The sequence below is a fragment of the Nelumbo nucifera genome, chromosome 3, assembly GCF_055504915.1.
Source record: "Nelumbo nucifera cultivar China Antique chromosome 3, China Antique-T2T, whole genome shotgun sequence".
Lineage (NCBI taxonomy): Eukaryota > Viridiplantae > Streptophyta > Magnoliopsida > Proteales > Nelumbonaceae > Nelumbo > Nelumbo nucifera.
The window spans coordinates 24103330-24116342 of record NC_142651.1 but is presented as its reverse complement, the minus strand read 5'-3'; the positions used below and the strand labels follow the sequence as shown (position 1 = coordinate 24116342).

The 13013-nt window shown below is 36.8% G+C and overlaps 1 protein-coding gene across 3 annotated transcripts; it reads right to left on the bottom strand.

Annotated features, from left to right (window-relative positions):
- Nucleotides 1-2082: 2082 nt before the first annotated feature.
- Nucleotides 2083-11376, bottom strand: LOC104602574 (glycosyltransferase BC10-like). 3 transcript variants are annotated; one of them, XM_010266307.3, is made up of 3 exons: nucleotides 10586-11376; nucleotides 6972-7664; nucleotides 2083-3039 (listed from the first exon to the last, which is right to left on the bottom strand). In XM_010266307.3, the coding sequence occupies exons 2-3, from the start codon at nucleotides 7539-7541 to the stop codon at nucleotides 2395-2397; spliced, it is 1215 nt and encodes a 404-aa protein (XP_010264609.1). In that variant the 5' UTR covers nucleotides 7542-7664; nucleotides 10586-11376; the 3' UTR covers nucleotides 2083-2394. The 3 variants fall into 3 exon arrangements, with proteins under 3 accessions (XP_010264609.1, XP_088756066.1, XP_088756067.1); XM_088899940.1 differs by having other exon boundaries at nucleotides 6972-7604; XM_088899941.1 differs by having other exon boundaries at nucleotides 6972-7600.
- Nucleotides 11377-13013: the final 1637 nt, after the last annotated feature.

The following is a 13013-nucleotide window of genomic DNA, read 5'->3' as shown; positions in this document are numbered from 1 at the left end:
TCCCAAAGTATGGGGGTGGTCATTAGCAAGTTATTTATTGAAAAATGAGAACTCACAAGTGGCACAAACAATGCTGGTACGTATTCGATGGATCGGGTTGAATGGTAAAACCTGGCTTGACCCTATATAGGTCAATATATTTGGCTTTAGAGTCAGGTTAGGGTTTTGCTTATTCAACCCAAGTCGGGTTTAGGTTTTGGCTGACTCGCCCTGCTGGGTCATGATACACTGCGTATATACAAAGTATTCTTGTAACTTTTTGACTTTTAACTCTATAGCTTTAAAGTGACATTTTAGATTCTATAAAACAATTTTCAAAGTTAAATTAATGGCTTTTAAGTCTTCAAAATGTGTTAAAAAATACAATTGAAATGCTACAGGTCAGGTTGGATCAGTATCAGATTAGACCCTATAGGGTCGGGTCGTGTTAGGAAATCATGTATTTTAAGACGTGTCAGGTTGGGTTCGGGTTGAGGCACTGTAGGGTTGGGTTAGGGTTGAAGCAAACACATGCCAAACCTGACCCATTGGCATCCCTAATCCCCAGAAATCACCATAGATAGCATGGCTACTTTTTCTTCAATTTTATCACCTTTTTACCAATTGAACCAACTCTACCTTATTGACTCGACAAGAGGTAGGGGTGTCAATGGACCAGGTACGGATTGAACTGTATCTGAATCAAAATCAATTTGCACGGTTGGACGAACCAATAAGACATATTGGACTGGACCAATCCAGACTTAATGGTACAAAGTATTTATTGGATAGGATTGGACCTGGTCCATCTGTAATGGGTTTATAATGGATTAAGTTGGATTAAACCAATGTCCAGTCCATTTACAGAAGATAAAAATATGGGTGCCAATGGACTAGGTTTAGGTTGGGACCAATCTAAATTAAAACCAATTTTAACGGATTGGACGGTATAGACATATTGAATTGGACCAGTCCTAAATAGTCGAAAGTATTCATTGGTTTGGATTGCCCTAACAAGAGGCAACTTGGAGTCTAGGATTGGATTCAGGGCAGGGGTGCAACTTGCACAGGATTAACCTGAACCCAACGCAAAATATAGGATTGGATATGATCGAGTTGAAGTTATTAGGGGGTTCAGGTTAGGATTGCAAAATATGAAACCAACTTAATTTTGTGGTGGTTTAAGGCTGAGGTCTTGGGCAACCTGAACGCGATATATAAATATGTATGTATGCACGCACGCAAAACATATATGATGCTTTTACAATATGTGTATTCGCATATGTATATTTTGAAGGTAAAATAATTAGTATAATATAAAATTTGAATGGCCCAAGCCCAAAGGCCCGAGCTCGATAAAGCATAAATTCTTAAAGCCAGGTACCAAACTTGCAAGGTTGCACCCTATTGTAATATGATAATGTTAAAACGAGTAAACTTCAATTATCTACTGAATCAAGAATGTTTCAACAAAATGATGTGAGGAAATTAGGCCAACCCAACCCATAAAAGTTGGGTTTGGGTTCAACAATTCGGGTTAAGTTCGGGCTAATTAACCTAGACGTTACCTTCCCGGCCCAACTTATATCCTTTATCGGATTGCATTAATTCATGGCAGGACAGGCCCATCTTCAACCCGATCAGAAGATGAGAAGACAAGCAAATGCACTCCTACAAGTACTAGAACTAGAACCAACCGTGTCATCAATCTAGCTTATCAAAGATCTGACTCTGACCCAATAAGACCCAATTATACTCCATATTTGGCAAGCCTTTAGTTTAGTATTTTGACAATGAAAAGTTTGGTATGTCCCCTAAAAAATGAATAATTTTAAACATCTTATATGAAGATACTTACAAGTGAATCCTCAGAGACTAAGTATAAAATGTTTGTGTGTACCCAAACTTTCTTTTTGCGATTCAAAAGCACCTGTGGACTTGCACAACTCAGAATGGGGGAAATTAGTCCTGCTGAACTGGATGGAAACTTAGCAGCAATTCTGATTTCTCAATGCATGATTGAAAATTCAAATTTCACAAATTTATGAATTGCACTCTCCTGCATAATTAGATTCAAATGGCTAAACCTGGAAATTTTCAGAATTTGTACACAATTCCATTTCCTTCTCATTCAAACACAACCTAAAATATGGAAATTTATGTAACTTTATCGTTAGAGATACATGACCACTCTTCCCTACTATTCACACGTCGAACCAATCAAGATTATGAGTTAGGAGTCCTCAGAGATAGTGAAGAACCATGTTATACAATAGGGTTTCAATCTGCCCTAAATGAACAAGAGAAATTTTGCACAAGGAAATTAAACTAGAACATGATTTCCTTGTGCTGACCTAAAATTATCAACAGACCTACAAATCAATCAATATGTGACCGAGAAATTTTGTATACACATCAGCTGTTGAACATCATGACCTTTGGAGCAAACCTCAACAACCTGTCCAAAGAATTGGGATAGAACTTCCTTGCAAATAGATAGCAAATGTTGGTTGTATTCCCATTGTACTTGCAAGTTGTTGCAGTCCTCATCATCTCTAAAAGCTCAATAGTTACATCTGTTCTGATAAACCTAGTAGGGTGCGGTCCTCCCCTTGACCAATCAACCCAAGTCAAGGTTCTGTTTGAATTCTTCTCCCAGAAATTCACACTCACAAATGTTGGTATATAGTGTTCATCCGAATAACATGAACCTTTGCAGTATTTCCCAAACACAGAGAAATATTTGACGTCGGAGACTATCTCGATGGCGAGGTCTCGGTCCATCTCAAACCACTGAGCACCCTTTCGCCATTGATCGAGGGTGATAAGTGGCTTCATCCGGTGATTATATCGGCCACGACCCACTGGGCCTGGTTCATCGTAAGCCTCTACAAATGTCATGTTAGATCCAATGAGATAGTTGTAGACGGTAGAGAAATTGAAGAGGGGAATGCACGCCTCCGATAGCAGAATGAATCTTTGATTGGAAAAGTCAAGTAGGGCATTTGCCAGTAGGCGCCGCTCAGCTTGTATCATGTTAAATTTTCCCCATTGCACCTCCTGTTTCATAACACCATGAACAACATTAATTGCTCAGGCTTAGGCTTTCTTCTATAGATAGAGCTGTCAATATAATGGATCAGATCTACTCAATAGAACTAAACAAAATCAAACCAATTATACCCGGTTCGACTCAATTATCCAATTAATAATTAATAATTGGTTCGGTTCTAGTTTCAAACAATATTTTAAAAACCGAACCAGAGGCCGAATTGCTTTTTGTCTCATGGGTCACCAGTTCGGCTGTTCAGGTTAAATGGGTCAGACTATATATATGTATGTATGTATTTTATCAATAAATAATGTATAATTATAGTTTACATGTAATATATACATATATATATATATATTATTTTATATTTAATTGCAATTTAAGGCTAAAAAAGTTTTTTTTTCATGAAAATAGTGGGATAAGGCGTCTGCGGCTCCCTGGAACACATAGATATTGAAAAGTTACTCCAAAGCAAAAAATTAAAAATCACCCCAATCGGATAATAGAGCGCAAATTTGTGGTTTTCAAAAATTTGCATACACATTACCCTTGAACTGATCACTAGGTCGAACAGATCAATGGTCAAACCACCTAAATTGAATGATTTTTCAACCAAATAATAGATTTTACTAAAATTAAACCTAGAATCATGATCAACTAACAATTCAAACAGTTCAATTGGCTGGATCAACAACACGGTGAAACATTGGTTCTGAATTTTGTATCCCAATTATAATCGGGCCAGGACGATTCCACCCTGTATTCCCGGATCAGACCCGATCCATTGACAATTACAGAAACAAGTGTAATATTGCAATTTGCAAAAGCACTCAACTGGATAAACCGATCCCCATATATGACCTTGTTAATATATATTTTATATGCTTCTATTGTTTGTATTGGACCTATTGGTTCCATGTTGACATGACTTCATACCGACGCATAAGTCAGCTTGGACCGGGGGAGGTTGTTCTGAGTTCTCATCCCATTCCCTCATGCTTTATTAGCCTTTACTATTAATTGGATGATGCGTAAGCAATGGGCAGCGTTGTCTAAATGCAGCCACCATGGCCAAAAGCAACAACATGCCATCTATATATATAAAATTATAACCTAAAAGTAAGAGGTTTTATGGCCCATTGCTGTGTATTTACCAAATGAAATATGTTGTTTATATAACCTAAATGAAATCTTATAATCTTTTCTTTTCATATTTTTAGCTATTACCTTTACAAATTTAATTAATTATAATAATACTATTAAATAAAACAAAAAAAAATAATCATAACTTGTCTTTTCTCCTTTTCTCTTTCATATTTGATACTAAATATATAATTATTTATAATGGTGCCACAGCTAATTATTTATAATGATGCCATTAAATTTTTACATTTTTCATATTTATTAAAAATTATCTTTATCTCTCATTTTATTTACAATCGGACCGTGTTGGGCCATGCCTTGTGGGTCGTGATTCCCTTCCCTAGGATATTTTAGGGGTCGGCCCGACACAACCCTTGGCCTAAGCCCACACAGGCCTATGTCGTGCTGCAGATCAGATTGGCCCACGGGCCAAGTCTTAGGCCAGGTCGGGCCACGAACTGGGATAGTCCATGCTTTTAAAAATTTTGAAAAGAATAACGAAAAAGTTAACATAAATTAAAAAATAGATTAAAAATTAAAAAAAAAAAACTTAAAATTTTACTTTATATGAATTTTGATGTATACAATTGTTTATATATGCAATAATAAAATGAAATAATATAATAAAATTATATATTATATAATTGTATATAATATACGACCCAAGCCGGCACGGACCCATGCTGTGCCATGGGCCAAGTTGGGCCACAAACCGAGATAAGCCATGTATTTTAAAAATTTTGAAAAAAAATAATAAAAATTTTAACATGAATTAAAATAAATAGACAAAAAAATTAAAAACAACCTTAAAATTTTATTTTATATGAATTTTGATGTGTACAATTGTTTATATAAGCAATAATAAAATTGAAAATAAAATTATATATATATTAATATATTAATTTTATATAATATACAACCAGAGCCTACGCGGGCCCATGCCATGCCACGGGTCGAGTTGGTCTGTGAGTCATGTCTTAGGCTAGGCTGGGCCATGAACCAAGCTAAGCCTTGTTTTTTTTTAAATTTTGAAAAAATAATGAAAAGTTTAACATAAATTTAAAAAGCAGATAAAAATATTAAAAATATCTTAAAATTTTATTTTATCCCGAGCCCGCACGGGCCCATGCCATGCCATGGGCCACGAATCGGGTTAAGCTTGTTCATGGGCTTAGTAGCTCGATAGTTCATCCCGGCCCATTAACAACGCTAAATTAATTAGTTAAATAATTTGGGATAGCCTTTACCAATCTTGCGTTAATAACACATAAAGTTTTATTTATTTATTTACTTATTTTACTAAATTATTTAATTAGTTAATAATTTAATAATCTAACAAATTATTATTGCTAGCAAAGTAAGACATAGAATAGTGTATATATTTACTCTCTCACTTGATTCCTATTTATCTCATTTATTTTACTAAATTTATTTATTTAGTAAATTAAATTAATTATTATTTAACTATTTACAACTATTCCACTATATAAAACAAAAATACAATGACAAAAGTCATCTCTCCCTCTTTCACTCTATTACCTAATATAATGGCCATAATTATTTATTTATTTATTTAATATTTTATTTTATTAAATTAAATATATTATTATCAATAATTTTTATTTATTTTAAATAAATCTTTTTTCTAATAAATTTTTAATTAAAAATTTTAACTTTTACAAATTTTTTCCTATATAATAATTTACCTTTACAAGCCACTTACTATCATGTTTTGCCTACTAGTTTATTAATTTGGTGATAAAGACCGGGGACGACTGGCCGTGGGTGGAGGGAGGAGAGAGATTGAGAGCGCTAGTGAGCATAGGCCTCAGGCCTGAGGCTAGTACTGATTTGGTGGAAAGTTTATTTATCTGTCTAACATCAAAAGTTTGATCACAGCTTCATAGTGTTGTCTTGTGGAGTATTAAAATGAACGGACAAGTACGGATACACACGATGCAAATCCTGAATTCCAGCCCCCCTAATACCAGCCCTCTCTCCCTATAAATCACATCCTGTACTTTGCCTATAAAATTCTGATCTGGGTTAATTGGTCATTGCACAAGCTAGAGATTTGTTCAATACGTTATAAGTTTCCCAAGGAAGCAAATGAATTCCTACGGACAGTTTCCTAATAAATTTCTCTGCCTTCCATGTTCCTTGCGGCACTGCTCATGGTTTCAAATCAGAAAGCAATCTAGCTATCTGTGGCTTAAGCGCTACATCTATTATTTATTATGGCTGGCTTTTGAAGTTGGTTCTTCTTCTCCCACTCTCATTTTTGTCCGCTTTCATCAATAAGATATTCATGGTTACATACTAAAGGGAATTGCACCATTGAAGAAAGAGACAACTAGAGCTCACATAACAAGAAGAAAAGAATTTTTAGATTAGATTGAGTAGATTCCTTGCCTGACTGGATTCCTAGCAATGAACCCAACGAAATTATTATTCTTCTTCAGGGAACCAGTTGCTTTTATCATCCCTTGTTACTACTACTTGGGGACCCAATTTGGTAAACCGATCGAACCGTGTATGTAAACAGTGCACATTTTTGAGCTTCTCTATGTCTAACCATACGAGTTTAACCCAGAAAGGCAGAAACTTTTCTTTTTAGAAACAAAAGAATAGTCAAACTACAAGGCATTATTTAGATTTTCCTATCTTAAATTTATCTTCTGGTTCATATTTGGTAGAGCGTTGAACTGGAAGGCACCAGGCATGCAATAAGATGTAAAAGCCAAAATAGAATTCAAATTACTTGTGTAGAGAAACTAGTCACAAAAATGAAAGTTACCTTACTGGGGATCCTCCGGCCTTGAAATACAGGACTCTCAGCTTCTGATTCATTGAAGTTGGGATTGGAGTGGACGTAGATTGAGTAGAGGCCTTCGTGACCCTTGAAGAACATCTCCCACAGAGGAGCCATTGCCAATCGTCCCCTGGTTAAGAACATGAAGGCAACCTTTGGAACCCGCTTGTAAGGGTATTTACGTACCCCAGGCGTCATTGATGCTTTCCACAGCAATTCCTCATCGTCCATGTCGTGCATAACAGTAGGCGGTTTCAAATATTCTTTCAACCCAATGCGCGCCGCCGAGGATGGTTGTTTCTGCGGTACTAGAGGTAACACTGACAGTGATGATGGCGAAGAAGAGACAGGAAACAGGCTGACTTGAAAATTGAATGGCGAATCCTTTAGAGAGAAACCTACTACGACTCCAAGGGCCAAACCCAAGCCAAAGAAAACGAAATATGAAAGAGGGTTCAGTATCTGTAACCGGGCACTGAAGAGCTTGGGTACTATGGAGCTTCGTGGTGATTGTCGTTGATGTTGTTGTTGTTGTTGCTGATACTGGTTCTTCATTTTGCGGGGGCCGGCAGCTGGCTGGGGATAGGTGCTGGTTCTTCAATTCGAAGGAGATACTGACTTTGTAAAAGAAGATTCTTGTCAGCTAAACAAACGCAGCCCTAGCGGCGCCAATAGTAACTGGAGAAATTATTATTAAAAAGAAGGAAGTTCATCAATTTCACAAATAAAATAGGATGATAATACAGCTATTAATTATTCTCGATTCTCAAAACGTATGTGGCCAAATGAAACTGTCCCTTCCTCCCCAAAACACGAATCATCACTTGAAAAACAAATTAAATTACGGTGCCCCAACTCATCAAATTGTATCACAATTTCAAAAGACTCCAAATAAGAAACCAACGTCAGTCAGAAATGGATCGCCACTTGGCCAGTACAGAACCAACTGGACCCAAACTAGGTTAGCAGATCTTGGAGAAAGAACGTACGATAGTCCTCCTCTCCTCTCACAGAGAAATTAAAAGACTAGAGATAAAACAGTCTGGAAGAATGAGGGAGACGGAGAGAGAAGCAGTAGTGTCGGTTTGAATGCTGGCGTCACAGAATGATTATGGACTGAGAGTACTGGAAGCAAGAGTTGTGCGTGGTTTGTGATCAGTAGAGGGATTTATTGTGGCAGAGGCAAGCCCATTTGGTAGTTAGGTATGGCTGTGATCTCACTTGGGGAGTTGGGGTAGGGGATTGGGAGGGAATCTCTATTATCCTTGGTCTCAACTGTTATTCAGAACATTTTTGTTCATTTTGTTGCATTTCATGGACACTAAGGTTGTTGAGACTTACCCTTCCCTACCTTTTCCTTCAAACCAAACATAGCCTAAGTCTCAACCGTTATTCAGAACATTCTGTTACTTTTGTTTACCTACATTTTTGGGGTGGCTATTTTACGTTTCCACCAAAGATCGGTGTTTGGATATTTTACTTTTCACAGCCCAAAGATTACAAAGCTTTTCCTTTTGCTTCTAAATGGGGCTACACAACTGGGGGTGGCCATCCTCAATACGCATGGGCATGATTTGATTCATAGTCTCCATTAAGGCCTTGTTTTCTTTTCGGTAAGTTATTTATTCGGGTAAATGCAGTTATCTGAATAAGTTTTTTTTGAGAAATACTTACCCAGTTAAGTGTATTTATCCATGTTCTTTTATTTCCCAAATAAAAAAAAAATGACCATTTTAACTATAAAAATCCATTATTAAAGGTGGCAAGAAAACAAGCTTTTCCTAATCCCCACATTAATCTAAAAAAAAGAGAATGATATTCTTGATTAATGGGAACCAAAACCTCATTAACCAACTTTTCCCCCTTCTCAAAATCCAAAAACAGAACACCCCCTAAAATGAACCAGAGACCCTACTGCGCTATTGTCAATGGTTTCAACTCTCAATGATTTCAAGATTAGGGAGCACCCAGCTAACATTATAACTATGGGTTCAAAAGCTTTGGCTGTAGCTGCTGTAGAGCTTGGGCTATCCAACAGGACTACAGCCTAGGGACCAGACATGACATGACACGTTATCATGGGTGTGGGGTAAAACAATAATTGACCTCCATTTTCCTTTGAGGCTTAGTTTGGAAGGAGTATAAAATATAAGGGATTTTTACTGTTTAGTCCACCCTAAAAAATCTTGGCTCTATTGACAGTTGGGGTAGGTGCTAGTTCGGAATTGATATCAATAATACATAGGCAGGTATTGGTGTTATAGGTGGAGTTGTTTGAAATTTTGAAATGTTGAAAGTTTTCAATAGAACTCAGAATTATGAGATGAAAAGTGCAATCTACTTATCCTTAAAGCAAATATGTAGAGTGCAAAACCTTGTGTTTATAGTATTTTGTATCTATTTGTACTATACATATTTGTATTTATATTCTTTCTAAACTGAGCCTAATCAAAGAAAAAATAAGCAATGGGTTAATATATCATGCCCAACATTCCCAGCAGCCAAAGTTTATACCTTGAATGTTTATGGACACTCATGCATGATAAGGTAATTAATTACACATGGCAATGTATTTAGAGAATTAGGATTAGCTGTTCAGCGGGCTGTGGAACCAATGACAAAAATCCATACCAGTAATAAATTCATGGGTCCCATTATAAAAGATACGGGCCCCATGTATTTAAATACTGTCATGAAACCTTAGCATTGGTTCCACGAGATGCTGAACAGCTAAAGCATTCAGCTAAACCTTGCTCTCATCCAGAACCCAAACTTTTACGTCTATGTAAATCAGTGTCTCATATAATTAATGAATTGAGATATTTGCTTGTCACAAGGTGATTCACAAACCTCGCAACACATTATAGCCATGCATTGGAAACATCTTCCTATACATGACAACTTAAAAGTATGGAGATGTTTTAGATGTGTAAGGTTGGTGTGAGACGTCTTGTGAGGAGCAAATCTGAATTCATGGGAAGAACTCATTTGATAAGCCTAGTCTTTAGGTCCATGTGCATGGAGAATCCGGATTTGTATTGAAAACATTGCTCATATTTGATTTTGTCATTCATAAAAAAATATTCTCAATATAGGACTGAGATAGTGAGATGTGATTTAGGCTCATTTTGAAAAGAATACAAATGCAAATGTGTAGAAGGCAAAATCTTATATTTTATATTATTTTGTATGTATTTACACTATATATATTTCCCAAACCGAGCTTTAGGCAAGGGGTCCATGGGACTACTATTTGACAGCGAGGTTTGTTTTGCTCACTAGTGATGGCATTATGACGTTAGTCATTCATGGTGTCATCCACTTGTAATCTGTTCCCTCATGAAAGCTAAAAAATTACCCATATGTTTTTTTAAGGATAAGAAATTAAGAATAGAGTTAAATACTTAAACACCCCGCTGTTTTGTAAAATGGACCAGGTATGCCCTCCATGTTTAAAGAATACCTTGAAGTATCCTCAGGTTTTATAAATATGGTATATCGTTGCATCTCCTAACGGAAGTGGAGAAATGCCTATTTTACCCCTCATTATTTTTCAAATTTTCAAAATATGACCCAAAAAATTCAATCAAGATCAGTACCTGTTCTTCCTCCCATCAATAAATATACCAGTCCAGATTGCGTAGTGGAAAGCAATCACGCTTCTACTCGGTACCACAATGAAGAAGTAGGGAGTAATGAGTCCCCCTTCTGGGTCCACTTGGTGAGCTGGGAAGAGGAGAATGTCTCAAGCGGCCACCTATTAATTCCAGCAATACTTCCTCACAAGCTGTTGGTTTTCCATCAATGTAGTGCACATATACAACTTGTAAAATCTTCAAATCCCCATTTTGGTAGAAATAGAGCTGAGGAGGTGTAAGCAGAGAAAACAGATCAATATGGAACTGTGGATTTTCACGGCAAACAATACCGAGATTGGGTAAGAGTAGAGACAGATAAACATTAAATTATAGAACAACCATTGCTAATGCAAAGAAAATGTTAAGTTTACTAGTGGCCTGCCATTGAAATTTGAACCACATTTGTTGTTTCTTCAACGTTTCAGGTGGTTGTTTTAATTTGCAGTTACAGAGATGGGTTTAAGCTCGAACAAAGTGGAAGATCTGTCAGATGCGGCATGCAATGAAACCACCCTGAAATCATAACAGATTCTTTACCACCCATGGACGTCCATAGAGTGACTTTACCACCTAAGCAAACTGATTTTCAAATACTAAAACACAGGCTCTCTGAAAAATTTTTCCCAGCTAACCACCTTCATCCCAGATTCAAAAACCAATCACCATTTGCCAAATTAGTCTTCAATAATCCCTCCCACTCCTATTCTCAAGCACATATCTGAATCATTGGTTTTCAGGACTAGCATTGATAAGATGAGAAAGAGAAAAGGTCTTACCTTCAAAAAATCGACGCTAGGAAATAAACCACACAAAAGGCCAAAACAGAATCCAAAAAAGGGAAAAATAACTAAAGATGACAAACCGTTAGTTTTGATATTGGCTTTGCTCGTGGTACAATTTTCAGGTTCTTATTTGTTGTGGTTGGTTTTCGATGATCGGTGTTTAATGGTGGTACTGTTAGACATTTTCTTTTTATGGTAATGTGAGTAGTGGTAGAGGTTTGATTTCTTCTGAACGTTGAAACCAATCTGTTCATTGTTCATCAATGGTCGAAGTTGCCATTAATTACTACAGCACTTTCTAATTAAGTTGCAAGGGGGAGCTAAGGAAGAAACTCTCTATAACGTGATAGTAGAGATAGGTTTGGATGGTTAGAGATGGTGAAGAAGAAGAGTGGGCAAAATTGGATTTTTAAAATATTATAACAGTTATATGCCATCATGTGATTATGAACAAAGGGTGTATTTATCCTATTTTTTAGAAAACCTAAGGATATTTTAAGATATTCTTAGAACATGGAGGTATACTTGGTCCATTTTTCGTAGTTTAAATATTAAACCCTTAAGAAAATTATCATTAGCAATTTGGATTTAGTACTCACAAAAAGGTCATCACAACCTTTTGCAATCATACATTATATACTTGAGGTCCACTGACCATACTATGGAGAGCCCAGGGCTCTGCAGGTTTAATCCCACTTCATGCTAAAATCCAGATTCATTTCAGTGGGAGTACCCGCTGGATGCCGAGGGTAGGGTATGAGGGTATGACATGTAGCTTTTGTCTTTTTGAAAGTTGCAAACTAGATATTAATAATTTCCCCCTGACCCTTTTTTTTTTTTTTTACCCCTGACCCCCTTTTTTTTTTTTTGGGTATTCGGTGATATGTAACATTAATAATTTCCCCCTGACCCTTTTTTTTTTTTTTTTTCAAAATTCTGGTTGCAGGATTTGATTCCGTTCAATGCTGGAACCAGCTAACATTAACGTGCCAATCGGCCCATCCCTCGGTTGAGATTGGATCAAGGAAGAGAAATCGCGGAGTTGAAGTTGACCTCAGCCCATTAAGGAGATGGCCCATTGCCAGCTCACCTCTTATGTTTAACAACTTAACAAATGATGCATGATATGGTGGCGGTGCACTTGCACCGGGCCCATCTGGGAGGATGGATTAGCTCAATTTGATATCCTCTACGACAGTCAAAATATATGTGCCCACAACTACTCAATCTCACACTTATATATTATGAGTCCGGATTTCTTGCACACAAGAACCTTGCCTATGTCTATTCACAATACATTATTCCCAGTGAATTGGGAACATCTCCCCCTGCATAATACTATGTAGAGGATGAGATGTTCTCCATGTGTGGCTGCGATGAATGTGAGCAAAATTTTCATGGGCAGGAAATCCAGACTCATATACTATGACTGGACTGGCGTGGAACAAAGTGATTGGCCCCCCATTGCCATTATAACAGCTTTCAGATTCAGCTAAATCCCACCTTCCCATTGGGTGGCTCTGGCTGTCGATAGGCTGAGATTGGTTTCGGCTTTAGGTCCTTGTACATATTGGGCTATAGTCCGTACCTCAATTTAGTTTGAGAGA